The sequence below is a fragment of the Vicia villosa genome, linkage group LG1, assembly GCF_029867415.1.
Source record: "Vicia villosa cultivar HV-30 ecotype Madison, WI linkage group LG1, Vvil1.0, whole genome shotgun sequence".
In the NCBI taxonomy this organism is placed as follows: domain Eukaryota; kingdom Viridiplantae; phylum Streptophyta; class Magnoliopsida; order Fabales; family Fabaceae; genus Vicia; species Vicia villosa.
In genome coordinates this window covers 61,228,568-61,240,544 of record NC_081180.1, presented here as the reverse complement: position 1 = coordinate 61,240,544, position 11,977 = coordinate 61,228,568, and the positions used below count along the sequence as shown (strand labels likewise).

Here is an 11,977-nt window from a genome sequence, read left to right as displayed (position 1 = left end):
TCAAAACAAAAAAATGACTAAAGCCCCTGCACTTTTTCTGAACAATCGAGAAACAAACAATCCATACATGACATATCACTCTTACATGGTTGTGAAATTGCTCATAACTATTATTCTTCATCACAATAAAACATCATTATTAGCAAAACTGCTACAATTGCAATATAAAACATTATTCATTTATCCGACTTATATATATAAATCAGATATATTAATTATTCGTGCAGAAAAGAAGCCAACCGTTTGATCAATTTCTGACCATTCTCAGACTCAGGAAAAAAGATATGATAAACATGATCTTCATCTTCTTCTTCAAACAACTCCAATTTCCCTTTCCAACCACTCTTTTTCACTATTTCATAATACCAAACCCCTCTCTCCCTAATTCCATCTTTCCCAGCAACACAAACTATCATCCTATCACAACCAAGTCCTTCCAAACTCGGCGCCTCCAAACCCAATGGATTAAGATGAAGGTTATCAATCCCTCCAGGTGCTGATGGATACACTAAATTCCAAACCGAACAGTATAAATCATGATCTGAACTCTTAAGTTTAACACCTTCTAATCCAACAGGGTACGAACTATAGAAATAAGGGTGTTGTAAAATAGCTCCTAAAACCTTAACATCATTAGGTAAAGCTTCAGAGCCAGCACGCATCGCGATGTTATGAACTATGTTCCCACCAGCACTGTCACCGCCAATGAAAACTCTGTTGAAATCGCCGTGGTTGATAAGCCACGGTTCTTGTTTAGAAGCAACCCACTGGAGAGAACTCCAGCAATCATGGTACCCTGCAGGAAGAGGATGTTCTGGAGCGAGTCGGTATTCGACGGAAACAACTATGGCGTTTGCTTGAGAAACGAAGATGTTGAAGTGATGATGGTAGAGTTTGGAGAAAGCTGATTCGAAGAAGAATCCGCCGCCGTGGAAGAATACTAAGATGGGGAGTTTTGTGGTGGGGTTTTTTGGGAGGTAGAGACGGGCGGAGATGGTGGGGTTTTGAGAGATGGTGATGTCTTTGGATGAAACGGGGGAGGTTGGGTCGTTGAGATTGGGTGGTACTGGTGGTGCTTGTCGGGGACGTTCGATGGTGCCGTCGCTGTAGACGGTGATGTATGTGGGGATTTCTGAGATGATGTGTTTAGTTATATCGGTGGTGGTGGTGGTTGAAGCCATTGATTTTAGAGATGCAAGAAAACAGAAGAGTGTTTGGATTTTTTGACTTGGAACATTTTCCTTTAAATAAAAGGTGAAGTCTTATCTAACTTATCTAATAAACAAATTAGATTAGTTTACCTAATTGAGTTGGCCAGCAAATCTACATGCCACCCTCGTATTTTTTATTCCAATTTTACTTTCAATGAGATAAAAAAATTTCATCATAAAATTTTCGGTACATCCTATTAAATTTTTGGTATATTGGAAATTTCAAATTTTTAGGCAATACCGGAAATTTCATTATAATTTAAAATTCTGATATGTTTCAATCTTAAGTTTTTTCAATAGTTGAGATTTTGCCGACACTTTTAGAGGATCCTGATTGCACCGACAAATATGCGTGGTCTAGAATGCATCATCATTTATATAAATAAGGATCTTAGAGTTATTGGATAACATATCTCAATTCTCAGCAAAATGTCTCTTTCTCACTATTTGATTAATGTATATGTGTATTTCAATGGTTGCAACCTTGTTGTTCAAACCAAGATTCCAGATGGCCCCGAATCCTTTGTCACCTTGAAATAAACGTTGAATAATTTACTGCCTGATTCCGATAACTAAAGGGTGACAAAGATTGAGTTTCGGGAGGACTGGATTGATATAGATGGAGGGGTGAAATACAACCTAATCGAGTTGAAGAATGATGAAGATGTGAAGGCCATGTGGAAATTATTTCGCCGTAGGATAACTAAAGGTCCGATCGAGTTGGACGCGCAAATCGAAGATCCGTGAACGACATAATGAAGTGTAAAAAACGTCCAGAGTCATCCGTTAGTGCCTAGGTTTACATGTTTCGGAGTACTGTTTATGTTTGTTGTTTGTCATCTGATGTTTGTTAACTATGTTTGTTCGTTATTGATGTTATTTTCTTTATCTAATCGAAACATGTACTAGCAAAAAAGATTATGCAATAAAATAAATGTCTGAAGATTCGAAGAGGCACAAATCCGAAGATCTGTTGACGACAAAATATACATATAATACAATCATAAAAAGTAAATCTACATAGGCCCTCCACGGGTAACATCGACCAACCTAGCTAAAATAGTATGAACCTCACCACCAGGGTTCACCAAAACCACGAGGCTATCTAAGTGAACGGCGATGACCTGTAAGCGGTTGTCCTGGTCACTTGCTGAAGGTGGAGGCGGTGGTGGTGGATCGGAAGAATCCCTGGTACCTGAAGGTCCTGGAACATCAGATGTTGTGGCAGGTGATATGACTCTAGGGTGTAACACACTATGGAACCACTCTAGGTATCCATCCTCGCACTGCCCAGGCTCCTGAACCTCAATGGCTGTATCAATGATCTCACGTGGGAGCTGATGATGTGACTCTGAAATCATTGATCAATGCCACCAGCTGGAGCCTCTGGGAGCGGACGTGGGATGCCCTGTATATAACCATACTGGCGTAGACACCTCTCAAGAAAGTGTCTAGCCACATGGCTCTCCCATATGACATACCTTGAATATAAAGTAGATACATCAAAAGGACAATGAGGGCGGTGAGCTGTATATGGTGTCTAGATGACATCATCCAAGGTAAGAGCATCCAGCCTCCGCCTTGAAATTCTGAGATCAAACAACATTCAACGCCTAAAGGTTTGTGAATGTACACAGTGGAACACACAAAAATAAGGATTCATAAACCGAAAAATAAACAATATCAATTCCACACCCTTCTATATATGGATAATTCTATTCTGGGGTGGGCTTCAAAAACGCAGCAGTGAGGCTGCCAAAATTCTGCTACTTGTTCTCCAAGAAATTATGTCTTCAATCCAATCTTTCCTATAATGTATCCAATTAAAGACATCATGGAAATCTTCTTGATTGAATCCAACTTGGCAAAAATATCAGCTTGATTGATTTCTTCGAATATTCTGAGCTGATTTAAAGATTCTTGTAGCAAATAATAACGCCTGATCCAATTGCTAGATCAACTTTCTGCAGCCAGGATGTCATGACATCTTTTTCAACATGTTGAAGTCTGAAATCTAAGTCATATAACATCTCTTCCAACATGATCTTCCTGAGAGTGTTTTAGCAAAATGTATGCCAACAATCAGAGAGCCTTCAATCTCCCCCTTTGGCACATTTTGGCTAAAACGACCAAATAGAACCTGTCAAGAGTAAAAGCAGCAGCGGAAAAAAATATAGGAGAGCATGTTCCCCCTCAAAGACTGCTATCCATCAGAGCAGCTGCAACATATTCTCCCCTAAGCACCTCTTGTATATACTTAATTCATACTCCTCCTTTTTAGCCACAAAGTGATAAAGGTTGTATAACTCAGCAAGGTACCTGTCTACTATCATCTTTTTTTCCAGAAAACTAAATAAAATATCCTGGACATTCCACCCTTACAGAAAACAAAGCAAACAAAAATAAAGCAAAAATTAAAATCTCATGACTAGCAGTCATGAATTAGCAGTCATAATAGAAGCTCCATTGTCTCCAGCCCTTCCACTAGTGGCTCATTAAGAGTTGTCTTTCCTTCTGCATGAATATTTATCCCAAGATCTTTCTTGAGATCAGTATCATTCAAGTCTTTCACAGAAGGAGTAGTAGGCAGTGCTTCTTCATGCTTCAGAGTCATAATCTTTATTCCCTCGGTATCTCTGTTGAGATGATTAGACTACTTGTAGGTACCAGAGACGTTGTATGGTAATGTCCTGACATCTAGAGTGACATCGTCCTTAGTCACCTTTTGTTGAGTGTCTCCAGTTTTCTCCATTTCTAGGATAGTACACCCATGTTTATCACTGAGTTCCTAGACCTTATCTTCTAAGGGACAAATCTCTTCAAAAATATTGGTAGACCTTTCCACACAACATTCATCTTCAGTCTCTCTGTGATGATAGGGTAACAAAAATTTCTTCATTGCTGATATCTTTCAAGCTGAGACCCTGCTCTTCATTCCTTGCAGATTCTTCAATCTTTGGTTGAATTTGTTTGACAAGATGTTGAGTTACTTCTTCTGACATCCCTTTGTTTCTTAAGTCCATTTGAGCATAGTTTCTTGAGTTCTTCTCAATGTAAGGAGCTTTGTCAGTTTCATTCCCTTCGTCCTCATGACTGACTTGAGGTTCACTCAATGTCATATACCACATACTTGGATCTTGGTCATTTCTTGTCATGAATTGATTACTCATATAGTCCTCTTTACTTTGTACTTCTCCTGAATAATCAATTTGATAGTCAAGACTCTTCTTCCCTTGGAGGTCCATATCATAACCTATTAAGACCTAGTTCTCTGCTTCATTCCTCATGAATTGATTGAGACCAACTTCCATGCGATCAGTCCATGAATCATGTTCTGAACTATAGCTGAGAATTGATGAGCCTTTATTCGATTTGGAAGTAGCTTCTAGGCTAGGCATACCGCTCCTATCTTGTTGCAATCCAGCATTGTTTGTTTTTTATTCATAGGTATTGCCATCAGATGTTGAAGTGTCTTCAGTTACACTTCTTTCAGTCTCAAAAGCAGTTTCCTTAACAAAATATTTGCATCAACTTCTCAGATTTTGTTCGATTACAGTCGCCTTCTTTGGTCATTATAGTTCTCGAATCTGCAGACTTTCTTTTGTCAGACTTTGTCAATCCGACCTAGAAGAGTCAGTTCTTCTCAAATTCCCATTACTCCTTCTTCTTGGGCTTTCACTTCTTGTTAGCTTGGACTTCCTTCAATGTATAGCATGACATGTGTCTTGAGACATAGTTTTCACATTTCTTCTAGAAGTGGGAAGCTTCTTTGACGCAGATTGTGTCTTACTATGATTCATTTGATGTGACAACAACCAAATTGGGAATCCAATCAGGTTGAAACATTTCGCCTTCGAATGGCCAGATCTGCCACAATGATCACAGTTAATGAATTTTTGTCGAGAATTAGAGTACCTTTTCTTAGTCTTCTTCAGATGTTGAGACACCGGTCTTGACATCTTCTCCTTCTCTCTTTAAGGAGTCACTCTACTTCCTTGACTTCCTGAGTCATAACTCTTGATCTTCTTACAGTTCTTTCCTTTCCAATGATTCCTTCCTTGCCCTGGTGACCCTGTGAATGATTTTCTGCTTACTTGAGTCACGTTGCATTGGTCTGATTTAGACATCACTCCTTCTCTTTTAAGACTCTCAATGATTGCCAAAAGCTCTTTTTTCTCATCTTGTAGTAGAGTTGTAGATTTTATTTGCTCTATTACCTTCTTTCGAAGCCTTTCATTATCCAGGCAAGTTTCAAAGAAACCTGCTACCATTTCACTTATCGTAAGTTCACCTACATAAGTCTCAGTATCAGATTCTTCTGATTCGGCAATCGATCCCCAGGTCCTTATTACTTCATTCTCTTGTTTAACCATTTCTTCTGACCATGACCCAGCTGATCATGTCTCATGCTTCTTGAGGTATATGATTTTATTAGTTTTTTCATACCCTTCATTATTCAGCTTGGAGTTCCCTATATTGTTGAACTGTTCTCTCAACACAGTCAGATCATCGAACGAGATTTCCACAGTTGTCTCTTTCTTGGTTTTGGAGATTAGAGTGACATTCATATCTTCTTCGCTTGGATGTTGAGACATTTGATGTGACATCGTGGAGCTAGTCTGGGAATGACTGGAGTCTAGAGATGACTTGTCTTCTTCATTCAGCCCTGGGATACTCATGTTAGATGTCATTTGTTCTCCTTGAGAAGTTTCCTCCCGAGAGATGAGCCCAGTGTCATGAATTCTAATTGACTCTTCCTTTAGCTCACGATGTAGGGATCTAGTCTCTTCTTCCAGTATAGTGATGGTCCTCAGTTGTTCTTTCTTCTCTTTATTCAGTTGTCGCACTAAATTATTCTGTTCTTCCTCTCTTTCGAATAATTCAGCATTTGTAAAACATAGCTCTAAATGCTTAAAAAAGATCATTGTATGCTGAGTTATTCTCATTATCTGCCCACCTGCTAGTTAACGCATTCACATGCTTGGCCGATTCATCGTCGAGGTCACTGCCTAAGTCTTTTTCTGACCAGGCTACAGATAACCCTTTCTTATGTCTCTTGATGAATGTAGGACATTCAGGTTTGATGTGTCCAAAGCCTCCACACTCATAGCATTGTATGCCTTTTTCATAGGTGGTCTTTTCTTTAGACCTACTCTCTCCAGCATAATGCGAGTTGTGCATGTCGGAAGAGTTGTTATGAACATTTGACCTTGGATTTTTGCCCATTTGTTTCATAACTCGATTGAATTGTCTTCCTAACAGAACTATCGCATCAGATAACCCTTCATCTGAATCAAGGTTACATTCCTCCAATCCCTCCTCAGTTTTAGCAACAAACGCTATGTTCTTGTTCTTCTTTTCTGATCTATCATTGATGCTCAGTTCAAACGTCTGCAGTGATCCATCTAGTGCCATTCCTAGATGTCTTTTCCTTCCTTCAGTACCATTCCAAAAAAAAATTTCTCACTTCATTCAATGTTATTCTCGGATGTTGTGATCATCACTTCATTCAGTGTTATTCTTGAATATCGTGATTCCTTTAATCCAGTGCCATTCCTGGATATCATTTTCTCACTTCATTCAATGTTATTCTCGAATGTTGTGATTCTCACTTTATTCAATGCTATTCTTGAATATCGTGATTCCTTTATCTAGTTCCATTCCTAGATATCATTTTCTCACTTCATTCAATGCTATTCTCGGATGTTGTGATTCTCACTTGATTCAGTGCTATTCTTGAATATCGTGATTCCTTTATCTATTGACATTCCTTGATATCATTTCTCACTTCATTCAATGCTATTCTTAGATGTTGTGATCCTCACTTTATTCAATTCCATTCGTGAATATCGTGATCCCTTTTATCTAGTGCCATTCCTGGATGTCCTTTCTAAACTCATTCATGTTTTACTCTTGAATGATTTGGGTTTCGGAGATCTTTCTTTATGAACATCTCTATTGATTCTCTGTCCAGAGTTTCTTTCATGTTTTACTCTTGAAAGCTTCTGTTGACTGTCTATTTCTTCGGCGAAGTCCAATTCTATTCCTGGATGACGCGTACCTTTTCCCCGGTGGAGCCCTTTCTTATCTCCCCTGTGGTGTTATGTTTCCCTCTGTTCCATAATCGTGCCTGATGCATCCATTAGCATCGCATCATACCTTAGGTTCAAAAATTATGTGTTTTATATTTAAGTCTCTTCAATTGCGTCGAGCTGAAGATTTGAATCCTTAAATAGGGGAATCTGTCATACCCTAAATTTTACCCTAAGATCATACATCATTTTCATTTCAATCGTCAATCAAGATCACAATCTTGAGGTTTCATTTTTGGTGTTGCGCTCACTTCATCTCTGAGGGGAACCATCAAGCACCTATATTTGTTTAAATTATTTTATACTAACCAAAATCCAAAAATATGAATGTTGTTTCTTTTGTTTGTGTTTTACAGGTAAGAGATCGATCAAGAACCAAAGTAGTTCAAAAAGAAAAAAAATTGAAAATTTTGCTGTGGAAATCGATTTACCCACAGGGGAAATCGATTTCCCTGGACGAAATTTGAAGAAAAAAAAAAAGTAAGCATGACATCATTTTGGCACCAATCACATTTCCGTGAGTATTCATTGTCATTACCAATATTCCCCCTCATCACCAAAATTAATTCTTTCATTAACCTCATTTTAACCCCATTTTACCAATTAAATTTAAATTAATCTCCAAGAGACAATTACCAATTTTCCACTACCCTCACTTCCAATTCTATAAATAGAGGCCTCTCCCTCTTCATTTCACAAGCTTTTGATAGTCAAGACAACTCTTGCCATTTCTCTTCTCATCCTCTCCCAAATCACTCAAAGCTCTTATTCCATAAAAAGTTAGTGAGATTCACATTGAATCCCACTAATCTTTGAGCTAAACCTCCATCCAAACACTCTTTCTTCATACATTTTTGGTAGATCAAAGCATTTGGTGGTTGTTCTTGAAGTTGATTTAAAATTTGTGCAAGAATTGGTAAATTTCTATATCCATTTCCATCCTTCAAGATGTGTGCTACATCTATGATGTTATTTTGGTTCTATTTGATGGTGATTTGATGGAAATTTCGTGTACAATGGTATCCAAGATCATAAGGTGTTTGTTGATATGTTTAACCATGGTTTTGTGCCTTGGAATGCTATTTTTTTGAAAACTGTGTGCAGGAAATCAATTTCCTCAGAGGGTAAATCGATTTCCAGTGCTGTTTTTGCACTAATTTTGAAAACTGCGTGCATGAAATCGATTTCCTGAAGCCAGAATGTGTTTTTTTTGCTTTTTTTAAACTTATTTTTGGTTCTAACTCTTCTCCTACTCCATTATTGGGGACATCACCAAATGAGTAACTACTCACTCCAAGATAAGTAATTTCTTCCATCACTATGATTTCGTGTCTCCGGTTGAACCTAAAAACTTAAAAGAGGCCATACTTGATGAGCATTGGCTTATGGCCATGCAAGATGAATTAAACCAATTCACAAGAAATAATGTATGAGACCTTATTCCTCGTTCATGAGATCATCAAGTCATAGGTACCAAATGGGTTTTCAGAAATAAACTAAACGAACACATAGTGATAACTAGGAACAAGGTCTGGCAAGTGGCCCAAGGATATAATCAAAAGGAGGGCGTCGATTTTAAGGAAACTTATGCTCTGATTGCCTTCCTTGAGGTTACACGCATTTTACTAGCCTTTGTATTCTCTAAGAATTTCAAATTATTTCAAATGGACGTGAAAAGTGCTTTCCTTAACGGATACATAAATGAGGAAGTGTATGTTTCATAACCTCCCAATTTTAAAATCATGAGTATCCTAATCATGTTTACAATCTAAAACGTGATTTTTTTGGACTGAAACAAGACCATAGGGCTTGGTATGAGCGACTCAGTAAGTTCTTACTTGACCAAGGATACTCTAGAGGGAAGGTAGATACTACACTTTTCATTAAACATCCAAACAAACTTCATCAACATATTTTCTGAAGCCTCTATTTCAAAGGGATATTGTCCTTATCAAGTCAATGATTGTGAAAGATATCATCCATGAAGGTTCTCTAATGGTTGGCATGCATTTTGATAAAACACACTGAGGAAGATCATGTTAAAAGAGATGCAAGATGACTTAGAATTCAGACTTCAACATATCGAACAAGATGTCATGACATTCAGACATGACATCCTGACTGCAGAAGCTGATCTGGCAAGTGAATCAGACATTTTTATTTGCTTCAAGAATCTCATGTTTCAGATCAGAATATTTGAGAAAATCAATTAGCTGATATTTTTACCAAGATTGATTCATCATAAGATTTCCACGCATCAATAAGAGGCAAGAAGTACAGATTGGTTATTGTTGATAACTGCAGCAAATGGACATGGGTAAAATTCTTAAAACACAATGATGAGTCACATTCTGTGTTCTTTGACTTCTGTAACCAAGTTCAAAATGAAAAAGAGCTTAAAATCATTAAGGTTAGAAGTGATCATGGAGGAGAATTTGAGAATCATCTCTTTGAGAAGTTCTTTAAAGATAATGGAATCTCTCATAATTTCTCTTGTCCTAGAACTCCTCAACAAAATGGAGTTGTAGAACGTAAGAACATAACATTACAAGAAATGGCTAGGACTATGACTAATGAAACTAATATGGCTAAATATTTCTGGGCAGAAGCAATAAACACAACGTGTTATATTCAAAATAGGATCTCCATAAGACCTATTCTTGAAAAGACTCCTTATGAATTATGGAAAAATAGAAAACATAACATTTCATATTTTCATCCATTTGGATGTACTTGTTATATTCTAAATAATAAAGAACATCGGAACAAGTTTGATTCTAAAGCACAAAAGTGTTTTCTGCTGGGATACTCTGAACGCTCAAAAGGCTATAGAGTATATAATACAGAAACCTTGATTGTTGAAGAATCAATCAATATCATATTTGACGATAAGCTTGGCCATCAAAAGCCAAATAAATTTGCAAGTTTTGCAGATATGGAAGTACAGGTCACAAACTCTGAAGATTCAAAAGCTGAAAATGCATCAGAAGTTCCTCCAATCACAACTATGGAGAACTTGAGAATTTCTGAAGAACCATCTCTTAGAAGATTTTCGAGACTCACTACACATCATCCAGAAGATGTCATACTTGGAAACAAATATGACCCCACCAGAACTAGATCATTTCTCAAAAATAATGAAAATTCACTATTTGGATTAGTTTTTTATGATTGAGCCAACTTCAATTGATGAAGCTCTTCAAGATACACATTGGATTATTGCTATGCAATAGGAATTAAATCAATTTACCAGAAATGATGTATGGGATCTAGTTCCAAGACCTGAAAGATTTAATATAATTGGAACAAAGTAGGTGTTCAGAAACAAAATGAATGAGCAAGGAGAAGTCGTCAGAAACAAAGCATGACTGGTTGCACAAGGATATAGTCAACAAGAGGGTATTGACTATAATGAAACTTTTGCCCCAGTTGCCAGGTTAGAATCTATCTGACTATTAATGGCTTATGTTGCTCAATATAACATCACTTTATATAAAATGGATGTTAAAAGTGCATTTTTTTAATGGCTACATTTTTTTGTATGCTTTTTGATTATGACAAAAAGGGGGAGAAATTGATATTCTGATCATTAGACATGAAGAGAAATTGATATTCTGATCATTAAAACATAAGGAGAAATCTCAGTATCATCTAATTAAGCATATAGAGATATTCTGATCGATCTGAAAATGATATACTCTGATCTAACGTGCATCCAAGAAGTATTGGTTTTGAAAGTAAGCAGGAAATTCTGATTCTGAAAGACGATACTATAGAACTTCTAAAGAAGCGCGCTGTGTAAAGCTGTATCAGTAAATCTTCTGAAGAAACATACTGAAGAGTAAAATACTCAAGGAAGTTATCTTTTACAATTCTCTCTAATTATACATTTCAGGGGAAGATTGTTTCTCTTATATACAAAATTTCTGATCAAAACGTAAATGTTTTGTCATCATCAAAAAGGGGGAGATTGTTAGAACATATTTTGGTTCTAATCTTATCTTAGTGTTTTGATGATAACAATCAAATAAATTTTATATAAGTAAATATGATACTCTAATTATGTATCTCTTATTTCAGAAGAAGTTCTAAACATATGCTGAAGTTCAAGCAAAACAAGTACCATCAGAACTTGGACTACATAAAAATGCTCAAAGGAAGTCACGTTGAAGTCTAAAGAAGTTCTAATAAAGAAACTTCTTAAAGCACCAACCGCTGAAGCATAATTCTGATAGACGTTATCTCTACAAAGTCAGAAAGAATTTTTCTTGAAGAAATACAAAGATAAAATACTCTGACAGAAGAAAGACTACCGTTGGAGGCATAATGATTATTAACGGCTAAAAGCAGATTTTGTAACAAGTCTCAAGAAGCGTGGAAAGCAAGTTTATCCAAGATAACACGAAAACATGAAAGGCTAAGCTATCCTATTATCCAGCATCGGACGAAATCTTTAAAACGCTATAAATAGAAGATCATTTGAAACAATATATATACAACACAAGAGAGCTGATATACAAAGAGGAAAGAACACTTGCTCATATTCAAACGAAGAACTCTTACGCTGAAGAACATTATCTTTACTATTCTGAGTTCATATCTATTGTTCTGAAAACTTAGTAAAATATCACAGCTGTGATTAAAGCTTTCTAGAAGCCATCTGATACACTGTTG

The 11,977-nt window shown here is 36.8% G+C and overlaps 1 protein-coding gene across 1 annotated transcript; it reads right to left on the bottom strand.

Moving 5' to 3' along the window:
* On the bottom strand, positions 1-1,245 carry LOC131639271 (2-hydroxyisoflavanone dehydratase-like). Its single transcript, XM_058909769.1, has one exon. The coding sequence runs from the start codon at positions 1,179-1,181 to the stop codon at positions 216-218; it is 966 nt and encodes a 321-aa protein (XP_058765752.1). The 5' UTR covers positions 1,182-1,245; the 3' UTR covers positions 1-215.
* Between the last annotated feature and the right edge of the window lie 10,732 nt (positions 1,246-11,977).